General features: G+C 46.6%; 1 protein-coding gene across 3 annotated transcripts in view; it reads right to left on the minus strand.

The window, feature by feature from the left end:
• Nucleotides 1–7,080: 7,080 nt before the first annotated feature.
• LOC137153507 (aldehyde oxidase 1-like) overlaps nucleotides 7,081–16,225 on the minus strand; it is an 82,647-nt gene continuing 73,502 nt past the window's right edge. For all 3 annotated transcript variants that reach the window (XM_067548947.1, XM_067548948.1, XM_067548946.1), the window contains 6 exons: nucleotides 14,420–14,472; nucleotides 12,961–13,075; nucleotides 12,243–12,308; nucleotides 11,159–11,347; nucleotides 8,953–9,120; nucleotides 7,081–8,190 (listed from right to left, as the gene is read on the minus strand). In XM_067548947.1, the coding sequence (XP_067405048.1) occupies nucleotides 8,140–8,190; nucleotides 8,953–9,120; nucleotides 11,159–11,347; nucleotides 12,243–12,308; nucleotides 12,961–13,075; nucleotides 14,420–14,472 (642 nt within the window). In that variant the 3' untranslated portion in view covers nucleotides 7,081–8,139. The remainder of the gene's footprint in view (nucleotides 8,191–8,952; nucleotides 9,121–11,158; nucleotides 11,348–12,242; nucleotides 12,309–12,960; nucleotides 13,076–14,419; nucleotides 14,473–16,225) is intronic.

Genomic DNA, 16,225 nt, shown 5'->3' on the forward strand with positions numbered 1-16,225 from the left:
CCGAAGCTCTTATATCGGACGCGGAGCTCTCCCGGGAACCTCCAGAGCACCCACGGTGCCGTGCCTTGGAGGAGCTCGATGACTCACGGTCGGAGCAGGGGGGGGAGGATGTTGCTCTCCCTCTCCCCGACCGTCTGGGGGAGACACCGAGTCCTGTCTCAACCTCCCACCGGAGTAGCCCAGCGCGGGCTTACCCCAAGACGCTGTCCCCGATGCCCTCGGCCGAGGGGGGGACGGAGGCGTAGGCAAGGCCATGAGGGCTCGTGCCGCTGTAAACGCCTCCGGCGTCGACGGCCCTTGTAGAGGCGCTCCCCCACCCCCCGGGGTCGGGGGAGGCTCTCTACGAGGAGATGCCGGTGCCGGGACAATTTCAACGGCACGTGGCTGGGGCATCTCCTGTATCACCCCCTGCTGTACCGGTCGCAGGGGGAGTCCATAGATACGGCCGTTGGCCGTTTCTTTTCTTCGGTGCCATCTTGGGCGGTACCGATGGTGTCGCTGTCGGTGCCGATGGTGCACTTCGTATCGACGAGACGCTCGGTGCCGTGGGTGATCTGGACGGCTCCGAGTCGGGACGAAGTGCCGTCTCCATCAAGATTGCCCGGAGGTGAGTGTCTCTATCTTTCTGAGTGCGCGGCTTGAATGCCTTGCATATGCGGCGCTTGTCCTTGCGGTGTTGTTCTCCGAGGCACCGAAGGCAGCGGTCATGGGGGTCGCTGACGGAGAACACCTTACCGCAAGCTGCACAAGATTTAAACCCGGTGAAGCCCGGCATGGCTCCTAAGGGAGCCCCTTAAGGGCTAACTATATACACTATCGTATTACTACACTAACTATATACTATAAAAACAATAAAGAACTTATCTACAATACTAAAGAGGTTGCTACTTGCTGAAGAGGCAAGGGGCAGACGTTCCACTGACCGTCACGGGCGGAAAGAAGGAACTGGGGACCCGTGCGGTCGGTGGCGCCCTATATACCGCGCTATACGCGCACCACTCCAGGGGGCGCCGAGACCGACCGCTGGGTTGCTAGGGCAGAAAAGTTTTCCGCAGGCTCGTGCACGGGGCGCGCACTCACCTATATGGAATGCATATGAGCAACTCTCGAAGAGAGAACATGGGGAGAAAACGTCTTGGCTATAATGAAATTGGGAAACCAACTTAGGCATGAAGGCTGGGTGTGGCCGCAACTGAACCTTATCTTTATAGAACACAGTATAAGGAGGCTCCAAGGTCAGTGCTCTAATCTTGGAGACCCTTCTTGCTGAGGTAATGGCCACCAGGAAGGCCACCCTCCAAGACAGCAGCAGTAAAGAGCATGTAGACATGGGCTCGAAGGGGGACCCTGTGAGCTGCGAGAGGACCAGTTGAGATTCCAGGGAGGCACCGGGTCAAGGGCCTGCGGATAGAGCCTCTCCACCCCTTTCAGGAACCTAATTGTCATAGGGTGGGAGTAAACTGATCTCCCCTTCAAAGGCTGGTGGAACGCTGATATAGCTGCTAGGTGGACCTTCAGGGAGGCCACGGCTAGCCCCCAGAGCTTTAGTTGCAACAGGTACTCCAGGATCACCTGTATCGGTGACAATCCCAGCAAAATCCCCTGGGACTCTGCCCAACATGTAAACTGTTTCCATTTAGCCAGATATACAACCTGCATGGAAGGTTTCCTGCTATCCAGCAAGATTTGCTGAACTTGCACAGGTTCGCTCATCTGTGCTCAGCCATGGAGCCTCCATGTCGTGAGGTGTAGGGAGTCCAGGTCCGGGTGCAGCAAGTGACTGCGATCCTGGGACAGGAGATCGTGCCATCTCGGAAATTCCAGCGGGTGACCGGGGAGGGGGGCGTGCGATCGACAGGTCAAGCAGCATGTTGAACCAGTGCTGGTGCGGCCAGGTCGGTGCAATTAAGATAACGTCCGCCCTGTCCCACTTGATTTTCAGCAGGATTTTGTGAGGGAGAGGGATGGGCGGAAACATACATGAAGCTCCCCAACCACTGCAGAAGGAAGGCCTCCAGACCACAGAGGGAACAGAACTGTGGGCATTTCTCGTTCCATGCGGACGCGAACAGGTCCACCTGGGGAGAGCCCCACCATTGGAAAGTCATAGAGACCACACCTGGATGCAGCGACCAGTCATGGCAGGGTGAGAACAACCTGCTGAGGTGGTCCGCCTCATCGTTCCTCACTCCTGGGAGGTGAGGGGCTATTATGTGAAAATTGTGCCTCACTGCCAGCTCCCACAGACAAATGGCTTCCCTGCAGAGGGCTAAGGAATGGGCTCCCCTCTTCCTGTTGATGTAATACATGGTTGCTGCACTGTCTGTCAGTACCTGCACCACTTTACCTACAATAAAGTGGTGGAACACTCCACATGCTAGTCGAATAACCCGTAACTCTCTGACATTGATATGCATGCACCTCTCCTCCTTCGACCAGACCTCGTGTGCTGAGGTTGGTGCTGATATGTGCCCCCCATCCTAAGTCCAAGGCGTCCGATATCAGGGTGACCGAGGAAACTAGTCCTTCAAATGGCAAACCCCTCAACACTGCACAGCGGCTCTGCCACCAGTGTAGTGCGGTCAAGATCTGGGCGGGGACTGTGACTACTCGGTCCAGGGAATGTCTGCTTGGGGCATAAACTGAGACCAGCCATGACTGAAGTAGTCTGAGTCTTAGGCGAGCCAGCTCACTATATAAGTGCAGGCTGTCATGTGGCCTAACAGCTGCAGACAGTGCCTGGCTGTTGTCATCAGGCACAGGTGTAGGCGAGCGATGATGGCGGACATCGCCTCGAAGCATGGCTGGGGGTAGGAAAGCTCTGGCTTGGGAAGTGTCCAGGATAACCCCCAATGAACTCTATCCACTGTACCAGCGTTAATGTAGACTTTTGTTCGTTTTTAGCAGGTTCTACACTGTTCTGGACCTGGGCCCTGGACCTGCCCCTGATTAGCCAGTTGTCCAGGTAGGGGAATATTTGGACCCCTTTGCGCCTCAGGTGCACCACCGCCACCACCACCATAGATTTTGTAAACACCCTTGGGGCCAAGGAAAGACCAAAGGGGAGTGCTACAAACTGATAGTGGGAGCCAGGTACCATGAAACAGTGGAAATACCTATGGCTCGGGAAGATAGAAATGTGGAAGTATGTATCCTTTAGGTCAAGGGTGGAATAGCAGTCTCCTGGATCCAGGGAGGGAATGATGGAGGCAAGGGAGACCATGCAAAATTTCAGCCTCTTGAGATATTGGTTGAGACAACGCAGGTCTAGTATAGGCCTGAGACCCCCCCTTTTGCTTTGGGGATGAGGAAGTACCTCGAGTAAAACCATTTTCCCCTCATGTCTGGTGGAACCCTTTCTATGGCCCCGAGGCTGAGAAGGGTCTCTACATCTTGTGTGAGGAGTTGCTCATGAGAGGGGTCCCTGAAGGAGGATGAGGAGGGAGGGTAGTTAGGAGGAGAGGTAGAAACAAACTGAAGAGCACAGCCTGCTGAAATTATGCCAAGGACCCAGCGATTCAAAGTGACCATGGCCCATTCAGACAGAAAGGGAGCTAGGCGGTTCAAGAAGGGACGGGAGGGATCCAGGGTACAGGTTGGGACGCCATCCTCGGGCACACCTTCAAAATGATCTCCTCTAATTACCGGATTGCCTAGACGACCCTTGCTGGGAGGCTGTGGAGGACCCTGGTGTTGGTCGACATCTCCTAGACCCCCTATTTCTGTCCCTCTGTCTATAGAGCATGAACCGCTGCAGCTGGTACCTCTGCTGTTGCTGGCCCTGGGGACGGAACTGGCATCTAGATGTTTGGAGTGTATAAAGACCCAACGAGCAGAGTATGGCCCTCAAGTCTTTCAAACCATGCAACTTCACATCTGTCTGGTCCAAGAACAAGGCCGACCTGTTGAAGGGGAGGTCCTGGATGGATTGTTGGACCTCCTGGAACAGTCCCAAGGATTGCAGCCAAGAGCACGTGCCCATACAGATGGTGGAGGCCATGGTTCTGTCCCCCAAGTCTGCTTCATCTGAAGACGCCTGCAGCACTGTCCTGGTCCCTGTGATACCTTCCCCCAGGATGGTGCTAAAGTCCAATGCCTGGTCCTGAGGCAGAGTGTCCGCAAAGTGCTTTAAAGAGTACCAGAAATTGAAGTTGTACCTGCCCAGGAGAGCCTGCTAATTGGCAATTCAAAACTGCAGACTTGCCATTGAATAAACTTTTCTCATGAACAGGTCCAATTTCTTGTGGTCTTTGTTTCTTGGCGTGGAGCCGGGCTGTCCCTGCCTGTCCCGCTGGTTAGCCACATCCACCATAAGGGTACCAGGAGAGGGGTGGGTGAAAAAGTACTCGAAACCCTTGGCCAGGACATAGTATTTTTTCTCAGACCTTTTAGAGGTTGGGGCCACTGATGAACGGATCTGCCACAAGGCCTTCACTATTTTCAACACCGCTTCATGCACGTGGAGGGCAACCTGGGCTGGGGTGGCTGCTGCCAGGACATTACAGAGGCTATCCGATGCCTCCTTCAGCTCCTCTGCCTCCACCCCAAGTTGGAAGCCACCCTCTTTAAAAGCTCCTGATTCGCCCTGAAATCATCCAGGGGTGTCAAGTGTCCCTGGGTGACCACCTTGTCTGGGAAAGAGGAGGAGAACTGGAAGGGTGCGGTGGGTGGTGGCATCCCTTTCCACTGACGAGGAGCCCCCACTGAGGTCCCTTCCTGGGGATTCAACTCGTCATCAGAGGCCGAACGATGGCCCTTCTTTGGTGCCTGTGGTGCGGACTGCACCCCAGACGACCTGAATGACTGTGGACCTGGCCTGATCTGAAACCCCCAGGATCCCCAATACGGCCAGTGAGGTGGCCACTGCCCTTGAGGCCATCCTGGGGCTGCCTGAGCCAAAGGATGCTCCAGCATCTCATGCTGGTGGCACTGACTCGCTCAGTGGCTGTCCTCTCAAGAGGACACCAACTCATTGTCTGACAACCATGGTAAGGCTGCCTTGGAGGCTCCCGTTGTACAGTGCCGAGTGGCAGGGGAGCGCTGATCCAAATCCGTGGGTGCTCCAGAGCTCTGGAGAATGGCCCCTCAGCATTGTTGATCGTGATGATGATAAGATCCGGTGCCACGACTGGTGCCGATATGGGGAACCATGCTCCGACTGGGAACTAGAACGCCCAAAGCAGTGCCTGGGTACAGACGACTTATGGCGCCGCTTCCGTCTTGGTGCCAAGTCAGGCTCCAGCGACCAGGTTCTGCGCTGCACTGGTGTGGGCGAACTTCCCTCTGGGGAGTGGCCTCCTGCAAGTGACCCCAACAGGTGCCTCCTCCTAGGATGAACCTCACCTGGTGCTGGGGATCATGACCGGTGCCGGGAGGACGACCTTGCTCCATGTCCCACTGAAGAGGGGTACTCCGGCGACCGCAACCTGGTGCAACTTCTGGGGGAGTGGTGCCACATCAACTCCTCCACCAGGGGTGACCAGTCTGCTGGGGATCTTCCTCCTTTCTCCGGGGATTGCCTGAGCCAACCAGGATGTCCCAATATGGGCTTCCCCTGTGACAACGACCCCTTCTCTCTGGGTGGAGGCCAGGGCTGGGATGGTGTGGGCAAGGCCAACAAGGTCCTCACCACCTGAAACGCCTCCGGATAGTGCTGGCAGGTGCAGAGATGCCCTCCCACTCCCTGGAGATGGAGGTGGCTCTGATTGGAGACAGAGGCTCCAGCAGTGGTGAGTGAGTCTCCGCTGTCTGGCTCTGATGCAGACCTGTACTTGACCTTGCTTTGTTGGATGGTGCAGGGGAGCGTTCCTGCTCTGTGTGCTGCTTACGCTGTTTCTTCCTCGATGGCGATGAAGAAGTCCGATGCCACGCTCGATTCTGAAGTAAAGTGGGTTGGTTTGGAGGCTGGTCTGGAGTGCTGCCTCTATCAGTAAGGCTTTCAATCGGATTTCTCTGTCCTTTTGAGTCTGAGGTCTGAAAGCCTTATGCATATTGCATTTGTCCTTATGATGAGCTTCTCCCAGGCACTTTAGGAAACTATCATGGGGGTCGCTAAGCAGAAAGGCCTTCCCACAGGAGGCACATGGTTTGAAGCCCAGTGACCAGGGCATGCTCTGCTCCTGGCAAAGTCCCACTGTTAACCCTATTTAAGGTCTAATTTACATAAGACAAACAACACACAATTAAGGAGAACAAAAGGGACTGAGCACTTGTGATGCAAGTCAAAGAAGTTCCAGCAACCGTCACAGGTGTAAAGAAGGAACTGAGGGGGCGTAGGGCTGGCAGTGCCTTATATACTGTGTCATGTGCGTGTGGCTCCAGGGGGCGCTGAAGGTGGCCCTATGGGTACTGTTAAAGGGAAAAAAGTTCCAGTAACTGTGCACGGAGGCCTGCACACACGTACAATGGAATGGACATGAGCAAGCACTCGAAGAAGAAGAGTTACTACAATCGGCCTGAAGTGTATTTATCTTTTAACAGCATTCAAACAAAAACCAGAAAAAAACCCCAACAAAATATTCCTGAAATTTCTTCTCCAAACCCAGTAGTTCTTTTAAATAACAGCCTGTTTTGTTGACAATATGGGAGGGCCAGTCAGATTTCAGTCAAAAGAAAATTACATGTGCAAACTTTACTTTGACCATCAGATAATAAAAAATGCACATCTGTATTGAAGCTGGATGGAACCTTTATTAATAGTGTTTGACAAATACTGAAAATCAGGCAAGGTGATCCAGCCCTGGAGGAAGGCTAATGCAGTTCTAGAACATGATTCAGCCTAGGGATGGAAACAGCATACTTCTACAGTTGTATGGATTTTTGTACCAGTATCACCACTGCCAGGGGGGTGCAGATTTAAACTCTGCCTGGATTCTTCACAGGAATTCTGCTGATTGAGGCTGTTCAGGAGATGAACTGTTTGTTCAGCACTTTTCGCAGGTGCACTGGCCACATCGCCTCCTGGTTCCATCAGCTTCCTGGGATTTGCCAGTTGGCTTCAGGCTCCTCCTGGAGTTAGGACTGTGGGTGGCTTCTGGTGTTGTGAACTCCTTTCTGCTGATGGGGGCTCACAGTCTCATGTCAGAGCCCACAGAATGAACCAAGACCAGAATTTTTCATACCAGAAAGAAGATGGCAATTGCATTTACAATTAATCTGTTTTATTGAATTTCACATGATATATGAAAGCCAAATGAGTAACAAAGAGCAGCAAAGGAAGTACAGTGACCCTCTCATAGAGGATATCGAAACTGCATATATAAAAACAGATTTAAGAATACAGAAGATATATTCTAACTGCAAATGAAAAATTAACCTACAAGCTTGACTCCAGTCACAAGCAGGATATCTGAAGGAAGGAGGAAATTCTTTTGAGTGGCAACTGGAGAAGAAATGATGGTGCAATAATCATCCTCGGTGTGTGAAACAAACCTGAGCAGAGCAAATGGCCCAGGGGCAATCTGACCTCTAGCAAGGTGTAGGACACATTACAGAAAGCTCACTGAGAGATTGGAGGTGCAGTCGCTGACTATCAGTACTATCACCTACCCTGAACAGGCACTTTGACAAAGCCTAAATGCCTTTAAAACTCTGGCCCTAAACTAATGCAAATGGACATCTCAGGAGTGTTAGTGCGCTTGTTCTTGGTTCATTCTCAGACCTAGCCCCCCAACCCAGGTGTGCTCTTAGCTCATCACAGTACAGGCTCTCGCACTGCATTAGCTCAGTGAATCTAGCTATATGGGTTATAGATAAATTTCAACTCCATTGTGCTGAAAAATCCGGAAGAAAAAAAAATCTGGATTTTCCACCATTGTTAAAGTGATTATTAATTCCGTACTAGTGGTAATTTAGGATGATCATAGATAATGTGTAGTAGCTGGATCTTATTGCATAACCCTCTTTCAATCTATTTAGATGTGTCTCTAGGAGTAAAATGTAGTAGTGCAGTTACATATATGCTGAAAAATCAGGAGGGAGAATGGGTTGAAGATTTAATGCTCATTATTCAGTAACAGGAGGATAGATTTTGAATTCAAATAATATGTATTTGTTCATTTAATGAGCCCCCATCCTGGTAAACAATAAATCAGTATCACCAGATTTCATTCAGGCTTTGTGTGAGGATCTGTTTGCCATTCATATGGAGATATCCCAAGGAACGAAGGATTCAGGTTCATCTTTCGTGCTCTAGGAGAATGAACAAAAGGTGAAAGGAGTGATTCTGTTAATGGTATTCAGTTAGAAAGAACTCACTACAGCTATTCATAAAACTAGTCTGTATATTTCACAGTGCCTCTCACAGGTGGCCCCTGCTGGATCTTCTTCTAGAGCTTCCATTAATTATGCATCAAACACCTCGATAAGGTCTACTGAGTAGGCATTCTACAGAAGGCAGAAAAACCCATAAAAACTGTGCTGATAGGGAGGTTGGTGGCAAAGGAGAGGTCCCAAAGAAGCATGGAGGAACAGGGTCTCTGTGTCAATGGCTCTCACCTCTGGCAAAGTTCCTGAGATGTACATTGAAGTTAGTAGACTGACAGATCTGGGGGCTGATCTGTCCTGCAATGTCCTGCACTGCTTACGGAAATACTAGTCAAGAACTCTGTGTGGGAACTCAGTCTCCAGTCTCCTACACCTGGGACAATCTGGCCCGTTAGCATTTCAATATTATAACAGGTGTGCATTGTATTTCACAATAATATAGGTTGACAAAGTTGGAGTTATTAAAAGGCAAATCCTAAATGCCATAGACTGGAATGGCTGGCATGGGCTGTGCCTGTTCACAGACATTCTGATTCAAGGATCCTTAAAATCCTGAACAGAGCAGTGCTGGTATGTGCACACCATTTCCAGGTGTAAACACCATTCAGACTACAGAAATATGGACCTTCAATGCCAAAAGGAGCAGGCTGCAGCTACAAGAGTGTTCCAAAAGAAAGCCCTCATTACCATCTCAGTAAAGTTATCGGCACAGGCCATTCGAATCCGCTCAGGAGTCAGGGGGCTGTTCAGTGTGAAGGCTCCAGTTAATTCTCTTTCCTTCCGCATAGCAGCCACTGCATCCCAGAGAGCAAAGAACACAGAACATCCCAGGAACAGCCCTGCCTCGCCCATCCCCTAACAGAGAACAAAGGAAGTCATATACAGTTGCTTTATGAACTAATTAAAAGAGGAAGTATCTTGTCAATATCTGTGTTAGGTGAAACCTTTTACAAATTACTGATTTACATAGGGCCTGATCCTCTACCATGGGAGCAATGAAAGTTTCAACTGATTCAATGGAAGCAGGATCAGGGCACACTGGTCTGTCAACGGTGCACTGTAGACCCAGGCTCAGACTTAGGTTTGAATCCACCTCCACCTATCATCCACACACAAATCTATATGATTCAGGTCAGCAAGCATTCAGGACCCAGGTCACAGTACCCTGATGGGGGGTGAGTCAGGGCCCAAGTCCCACTGAGACTCCGGTCCAAGCCCTGTCATTTTGCAGTTGGACTCATCTGAAGCTGCAGATCCAAGTAAGAAGGCCTACATAATGCAATATGGACATGTTGGTATGGCTGAGACACCCAGGTCCAGCAACTGTAAACCCAGGTTTACAATGTAGTGTGGATGCTGAAACACGGATCTTGGAAAACCCAAGCTCAGATTCCACAGAACTGGGTTTACAATGCAGTGTAGACATACACACTAAGTTCTCAGCTGCTAGCTGACTGCAGAGATCTGTAAGGGTTGGTTTCAAATGCCAACTACAGATTTTAGGACACTTTCGATTTCTCACCTGTGCAGGATTTCAAATTGAAAAGAAAATCAGTTATTTAGTAAAAAATGTTGGTAGATAAAACTGAAATGAACCATCTCCAGGGATTCATATCCAATTAACAAACTAGCACTGACCCTGAGCCAAAATCCTGCATGTGAACAGCATTGAATCCTCCCGTCTGATTCACATGCAAATTTTACAGGTCAAATCCAATCCCCAGATCTAGATGCTTCTAAATGCTGGAAGTTTGGGCATTTTCAGCAGGACTGAGATCCAGATTTCTCAGATGGCCATTATTTTATCTGTACCTGGCCTTTCTAAAACTCAGGCTCTGAAACACTCCTGAAACTTTGGTCTGGTCAAGGTCTGGATCTGCATTTTGCAGCTTCATCCCATCTCTACAAGAAACTGACAACCAGATTTCAGGATTAAAAGATGCTTACTTTTCAGGGAGGGTATCACAAGCTCTACTTTCAAGCATGTTTTATTCAACAATGATGATTTTAAAGTTAGTTGTAAGAGTTGTATTCATAAAGTGGGATAAACAGGTTGTGTATGCTCACTTCGAGGATTGGTTCTAAAAGCCGCACTTTAGATCAGTTCCACTCTGGTTATTTATTTTATTTTGAGGTGTAATTTTCTTTCAAATGAACATGCCTTTGAAAATATTTCATCGGACAGTTTGAAAATAATTTTTAGAAGGAACTATTGTTCTAATATTTCCACCTGCTTTAAATTTTATTATCTTCTATTCTGAAGCTTTTATTTTATTGACTGCTAAACTCCCCTAATGGTATAAGGAATTGAAGACATGATGCTCAATTTACTTGAATTGGACAGTTATCCCCTACATCTTGATTAGTGTTATTGCTGATGTGTATATACAATGGGCTACGCCCTACCTGCTGAAAACTGATACATCCATTTACAGCTGAGGATCTGGACCATGATATTTACTGCAACCAAAAATATAGCTACAGGGCCCACATTGACTGTAACTGAATTAACTTGTAATGTCATGTCTCATTTTAGTCACTTTCTCTCTTACATTTCAAACTACTACTACACTGTAAAAACAGTTTTAAATTTAGCTTGAATGTCTGAGGATGTTTCTACTAGAAGCTCCCAATCCACTTATTAAACCCTAAAATTGTCACAAGAGGGCCACGATGCAAGAGCAGAACTATCCCAGACTGCAGTTTCTACTGTATTTGTAAACAACACAGTGATTTGGAGATCTGTTTAAAATGTTAAAGAACAGAAGCCTAACTCTCCTCTCACTTACAGGGATTTTATACCAGCATATTTTCTTGGACTTCAATGGAATTATTCCTGATTTATTTTAGCATAGGTGACAGAAGAATCAAGCCCTAGGTCTCTCTTGCTTACCTTGGATGAGTAGATTGCATAAGGATTTTTTGAGGATGACAGCAGGGAAATGCTGAACTGTTCTGGGATGTCACAGACTGCAGGGATTTTATATTGATCCGGGCCCCGAGTGTATAAGACGCCTTCTGGGGAGTATTTTAACTCCTCCATTGTATAAAGTCCAATGCCCTGAACAAAGGCACCTTCAATCTGAGAGTGAGAAATTATAAACATTTTATCTTTTCTTATGTTGTAAAATGTATATAACATTGACAATAATTAATCTCTCTCTCTCTCTGGAGAGCATTCTCCTTCCTATTAGACTGATGGGTTTCAAGGCTTTCCTTTGGAGCTGCTGTGAAGCTGAAAGTTCTCTCCTCTCTCCACCCATACTGCCTAAACCCAGTCTACATGTACACTACGAGACAGGGATGCAATTCTTAGCTTGCGTACATATATGCACGCTATCTCGAAGAGAGCTTGTGTGAGTATAAATAGTACAGCATAGGTAGCAGCAGTAGCAACAACGAATACATACCCATAGGGTTTAGGCAAGTTTCTACTTGGCATGGCTAAGAAGTGCTGCTGCTGCATGCGCTGCTACATCTACACTACTGTACACACTTGTGCTGTCACTGAGCTAGTGTGACTATGTGTACACAAGTTGGGATTCACACCCCTAGTTCATAGTGTGGACACTGCCCCAGGAAGAAATGCCAATCAGAGGGGCTGAAGCAATGGATCTGGGGGTGTAGTGGGGAAAAGCATGCATATTCTGTGATGCAGGGGACCTACTCATAAAGTGGAAGACAGCTTGGAGACTGGAGTCTAGCCCAGGGTGTGAAACGACACAGGTGATGAGCACAGTGGTGCAGGTAGGCACTACCACAAGGTGACACTACGAATCCTGGGTAAAATCCTGACCTCAATGAAGTCAATGGGAGTTTTGCTATTGACTCCACTGGGGCCAGGATTTCATCCCATGATATCTATTATGTGGGCTGATAAGATGTTAATGGTAGATGAATGAATGGACACCCTCAATACAAACACAACAGTCACTAGCACAACTTGAACAGAATAGTAAGAAATTCTTGGCACTTACCTGTCCTATATCCACAGCTGGATTTATGCTGCATCCAATATCCATAACAATGTCTGTTTGGATGTTCTATCAATAAAGTACAAATGTACATTGTGGTGATAGATATACGGGTGGATGGATGAAGGATTAAGGGTCACAGGTTGCATCCAGTGGGACAAGACATGTTTGTACAGAATCTCTCTCAGATCACACAACACTGACCTTTTACCAGGCAGCCCTTCCTCAGGCAAAAACACCCAGTAACCTCAGTAGGAGTTTAGCCAGTATGAGGACAGCAGCTTTAGCTCACTTCTCACAAAAGTACACACTATGTTCAGTGGGAAGTATTGCAGGAGTGTCAGTAGATTAGGCCAGGTGGGATGACTGGCTGGTCAGGAGACTGGAAATGGGCTACAGAGCTACAGTACAATTTGCCAGACTGCAGGCACCAAGAGAAAAGGCCAACACTGTCTGTGATAGCACCAAATCTGAACACAATGCTATATTTTCACAAATCTAGCAAAAATAAGATTCTATTTTTAGTTAATTGTGCACATTTTTCATTCTGCTCTAATGTAACTGCCAGTTATTCACAACACATGGTATATTTATGTTGGTATAAACCCAGGTGATTTATCAATGCACAAATTATATGATTGTTGGGAGAGCAGGCAAAATGGGAAATTCTGGTGGAACCTCACTGTACTATTTATGAGCCTTAGTGACATTCACTGGTTACCTTGTGATCTCCTGTAAGACAGTCAATTTCAACCTCCGAACAAGCAGCTCCGAAAACAAAATACGTAAATGGGTGGCCTTCCCCTTTCTCCCAATCCATGTCAGCATCATAGCCCCTGGGGGAAGCAACACAGTCCATGGGAAGCATGGCTTTTTTTATTAACATGTGTGTTACAACAATAAAGCAGCTGAGCGGTAAGAGCTCAAAACTATGCAAAATGAAACCTGAAATACTGTGCCAGATCCCCTGCTGGTTTAGCACCATTAAAATCAGTTAAATTCTGGCAACCAATATGATATAAACTGCTCCAATCTAGAAATTCTGATAACCAATCAAATCCCAGCAGATTTCTGAGAGATTGTCATGGAAACCATGTATAGAAGACAAGTTTAAAGTAACAATTACATAGCCAATGACAAATGAGGGAATTAAATGGTCAGAGCATACGAAAAATAAATTTACAAGGAAAGATGTAAAGAGCCAAAAATGTAGACCTTAGCTAAGGAATGACTAAGAGCAGCAAGAGAACAGTCTGCAAAATAAAAGTGTTAGCCCTAGAAAGGGAGAGGAATTATTTAGGAGGGTCTAAGTAGGCAATAACTAGGTGAAATGGAATGAAAATATGGAATGAAAACAATGCAATGAAGGCAAAAATAATTCTTGGGTGTATTAGCAGGAGTATTGTAAGCAAGACACGAGAAGTAATTCTTCCGCTCTACTCCATGCTGATTAGACTTCAACTGGAATATTGTGTCCAGTTCTGGGTGCCACATTTCAGGACAGATGTAGACAAATTGGAAAAAATTCCAGAGAAGAGCAACAGAAATGATTAAAGGTCTAGAAAACATGACCTATGAGGGAAGAATGAAAAAACTGGATTTGTTTAGTTTGGAGAAGAGAAGACTGAGGCGGGGACATGATAACAGTTTTCAAATACAGAAAAGACTGTTATAAGGAGGAGGGAGAAAAATTGTTCTCTTTAACCTCTGAGGATAGGACAAGAACCAATGGGCTTAAATTGCAGCAAGGGCGGTTTAGGTTGGACATACTTAATCCTGGCTTGAGTGCAGGGGACTGGACTAGAAGACCTCTCGAGGTTTCTTCCAATCCTACACTTCTATAATTTTATGAAATTAACAAAAGGAACTGATCCGTTGAACATCAGAGAAACCTCTTGACCTAGTGCTCCTTGCAGCAGTAGCTGAACCTCTCATTTCATGTGCCCAGTGTGCTGCAGCTCAAATTATAGCATTCCTCTAAGAAGCAGATCTATTTATTACATGAGAATATGAGCTAATTCAATCAATCAAAAATGCCTGTCAAGTCTGGTTTATCCAGTTCCACTTTCTGAGCTATTAATTATCTTCATGAGTTACTCATTAAATTCACACTTGCATCATATTGCTGAGGTGTGTTTGTCTAACCCTAACTTTCAAAAAGGACTAAAAGTATTTGTTACCTGAAGTACCCTGTAGCTGAAAGATTAATACTCTGTTCAAAAGCTTCTTTAACCTGTAAAATACAATAATATTTGTGGTAAATGTATCACCTGGGAAGAAGTTAAACATACACCTATTTATATAAAAATCAAATTACAAGAAAACAAACACTAAAGAATTGAAGAGAGCTAGGGTAAATGTCTAATTCTCTCTGCCACCAACTCCATTTTCTCACAGGCAGAACAGGGAAATGCTAACCAAGTTCTCTGGAAACTGCAAACCATGATTCTAGCTCTAGCTCAGGCCTCTGCAGGCAAACATGTATGTAAGCACAGCAGCTGCAAACATGTATGTAAGCACAGCAGCTGCAAAATCCTGCTCACATGGCCAGAAACATGTCTCTCTTGGGGAGCTAAGAGAAGTTCAGTCAACATTAAGGAAAGTCAGACATGTGCAGCCTTCTGATATTAGATGCAAGTTTGAGCTTTGATGTGTGGATCCACTATGAAACATGACTGAAAAAATGGCACCTTGCCCAACTGAACTGCTCCTTGTTTTTAATCAGTCATAATCGATGACATTACTGACTAGAAATATCTTCTGGCATAGCAGTTAGGCCCTCCTCATTCAGCAGTTCATCCCTAGTGAGCAAAGCACTAAAATGTGTACTTAACTTTAGGCACATGGTTGAATCAATGGGGCTTTATTCTGTGTTTAAATTTAAGCATGTGTTTCTATGTTTTTCTGAATAGGGATGGAGTCAGACACGTTTAAATGCTTTGTTGAATTGGGGTTTTAATGATTCAGCGCTAACAGTTTTGGAAGAATGAACTGGATTTGATTTGGTTCACACATAAGCATCAGATTTGTTCTCAAAACTCTGCTTGCAGAATCGTTAGAAAGGACTTAGTTTGACTTTCATATTGCAGGTTGAGTTTGCAGTGCTGATAGTCAGGAAAGTGTCTATTTGTAAGATGAGTAGATCTGGTTGATAAGACAGAGGGAAAAGAAATGAAAACCCAATTTGGCAGTTTCAAAAAATCACTTTTCAGGGGGAAAAAAAAAGCTCCTCGAAGTGCAGTTATGTAAGTGATTCCAGGAGCGAGGGTGAGCTCCTAGATTTGCTCCATCTCAGAGATTCCCATATCAGATTTGCTTAATTTACATGCTAAATATGTTTTTGAAACGAATCATTGTTAGCTAAATTTAAAAGAGGCAAAATAGCTTCTTCTCTGCATGAGTCACCATTATTTTTGATGACAGCATTCCTGATAAATTAATTTGGCACTCACTAGAACAGCACTAGTCAGGACAAATGGATTTAATCCTCACATAACAAGGGTGGGTCCCACTCAGATTGAGGGTGGCTACAGATGAAAGCCCTGATACCGCAGGCTGTTCCTTAATGGCTGCCCCTGGGGTTCATGCAGAGACCCAATGAAGTTCATGGGCTTTAGCATGTGCATATAGGATTGAGGCCTAAGCACTTCATCAGATTTCTTTGGACCACTCAGACTGAGCTCTCTATGGCAGGGACTTTCTCTATGTTCTGTGTTTGTACAGTACCTGGACAGTAGAGCCCTGGTCCATGACTCCTACAGCACCCAGATACTATGATAATACAAATAACAGCAAAAGGATTGTCCTATGTAAAGAAGGCTTTTTAGCTGGGCAAAGCGTGATTCTAGTCTATTACAGGTCTAAGTGAGCTCCAAGTGGTGCTTTATTCCTATCAATAGTTTTGACACTGTATGTCTGAGAATCCTATTTGGAGGATGATCATTGTGTAATATATTGAGCAATGTGAGTAACTCAGAATTTTTATT

This window comes from Emydura macquarii, unplaced genomic scaffold, assembly GCF_026122565.2.
Source record: "Emydura macquarii macquarii isolate MOO-44397 ecotype Brisbane River unplaced genomic scaffold, CSIRO-AGI_Emac_v2 contig_1253, whole genome shotgun sequence".
Taxonomy (NCBI): Eukaryota; Metazoa; Chordata; order Testudines; family Chelidae; genus Emydura; species Emydura macquarii.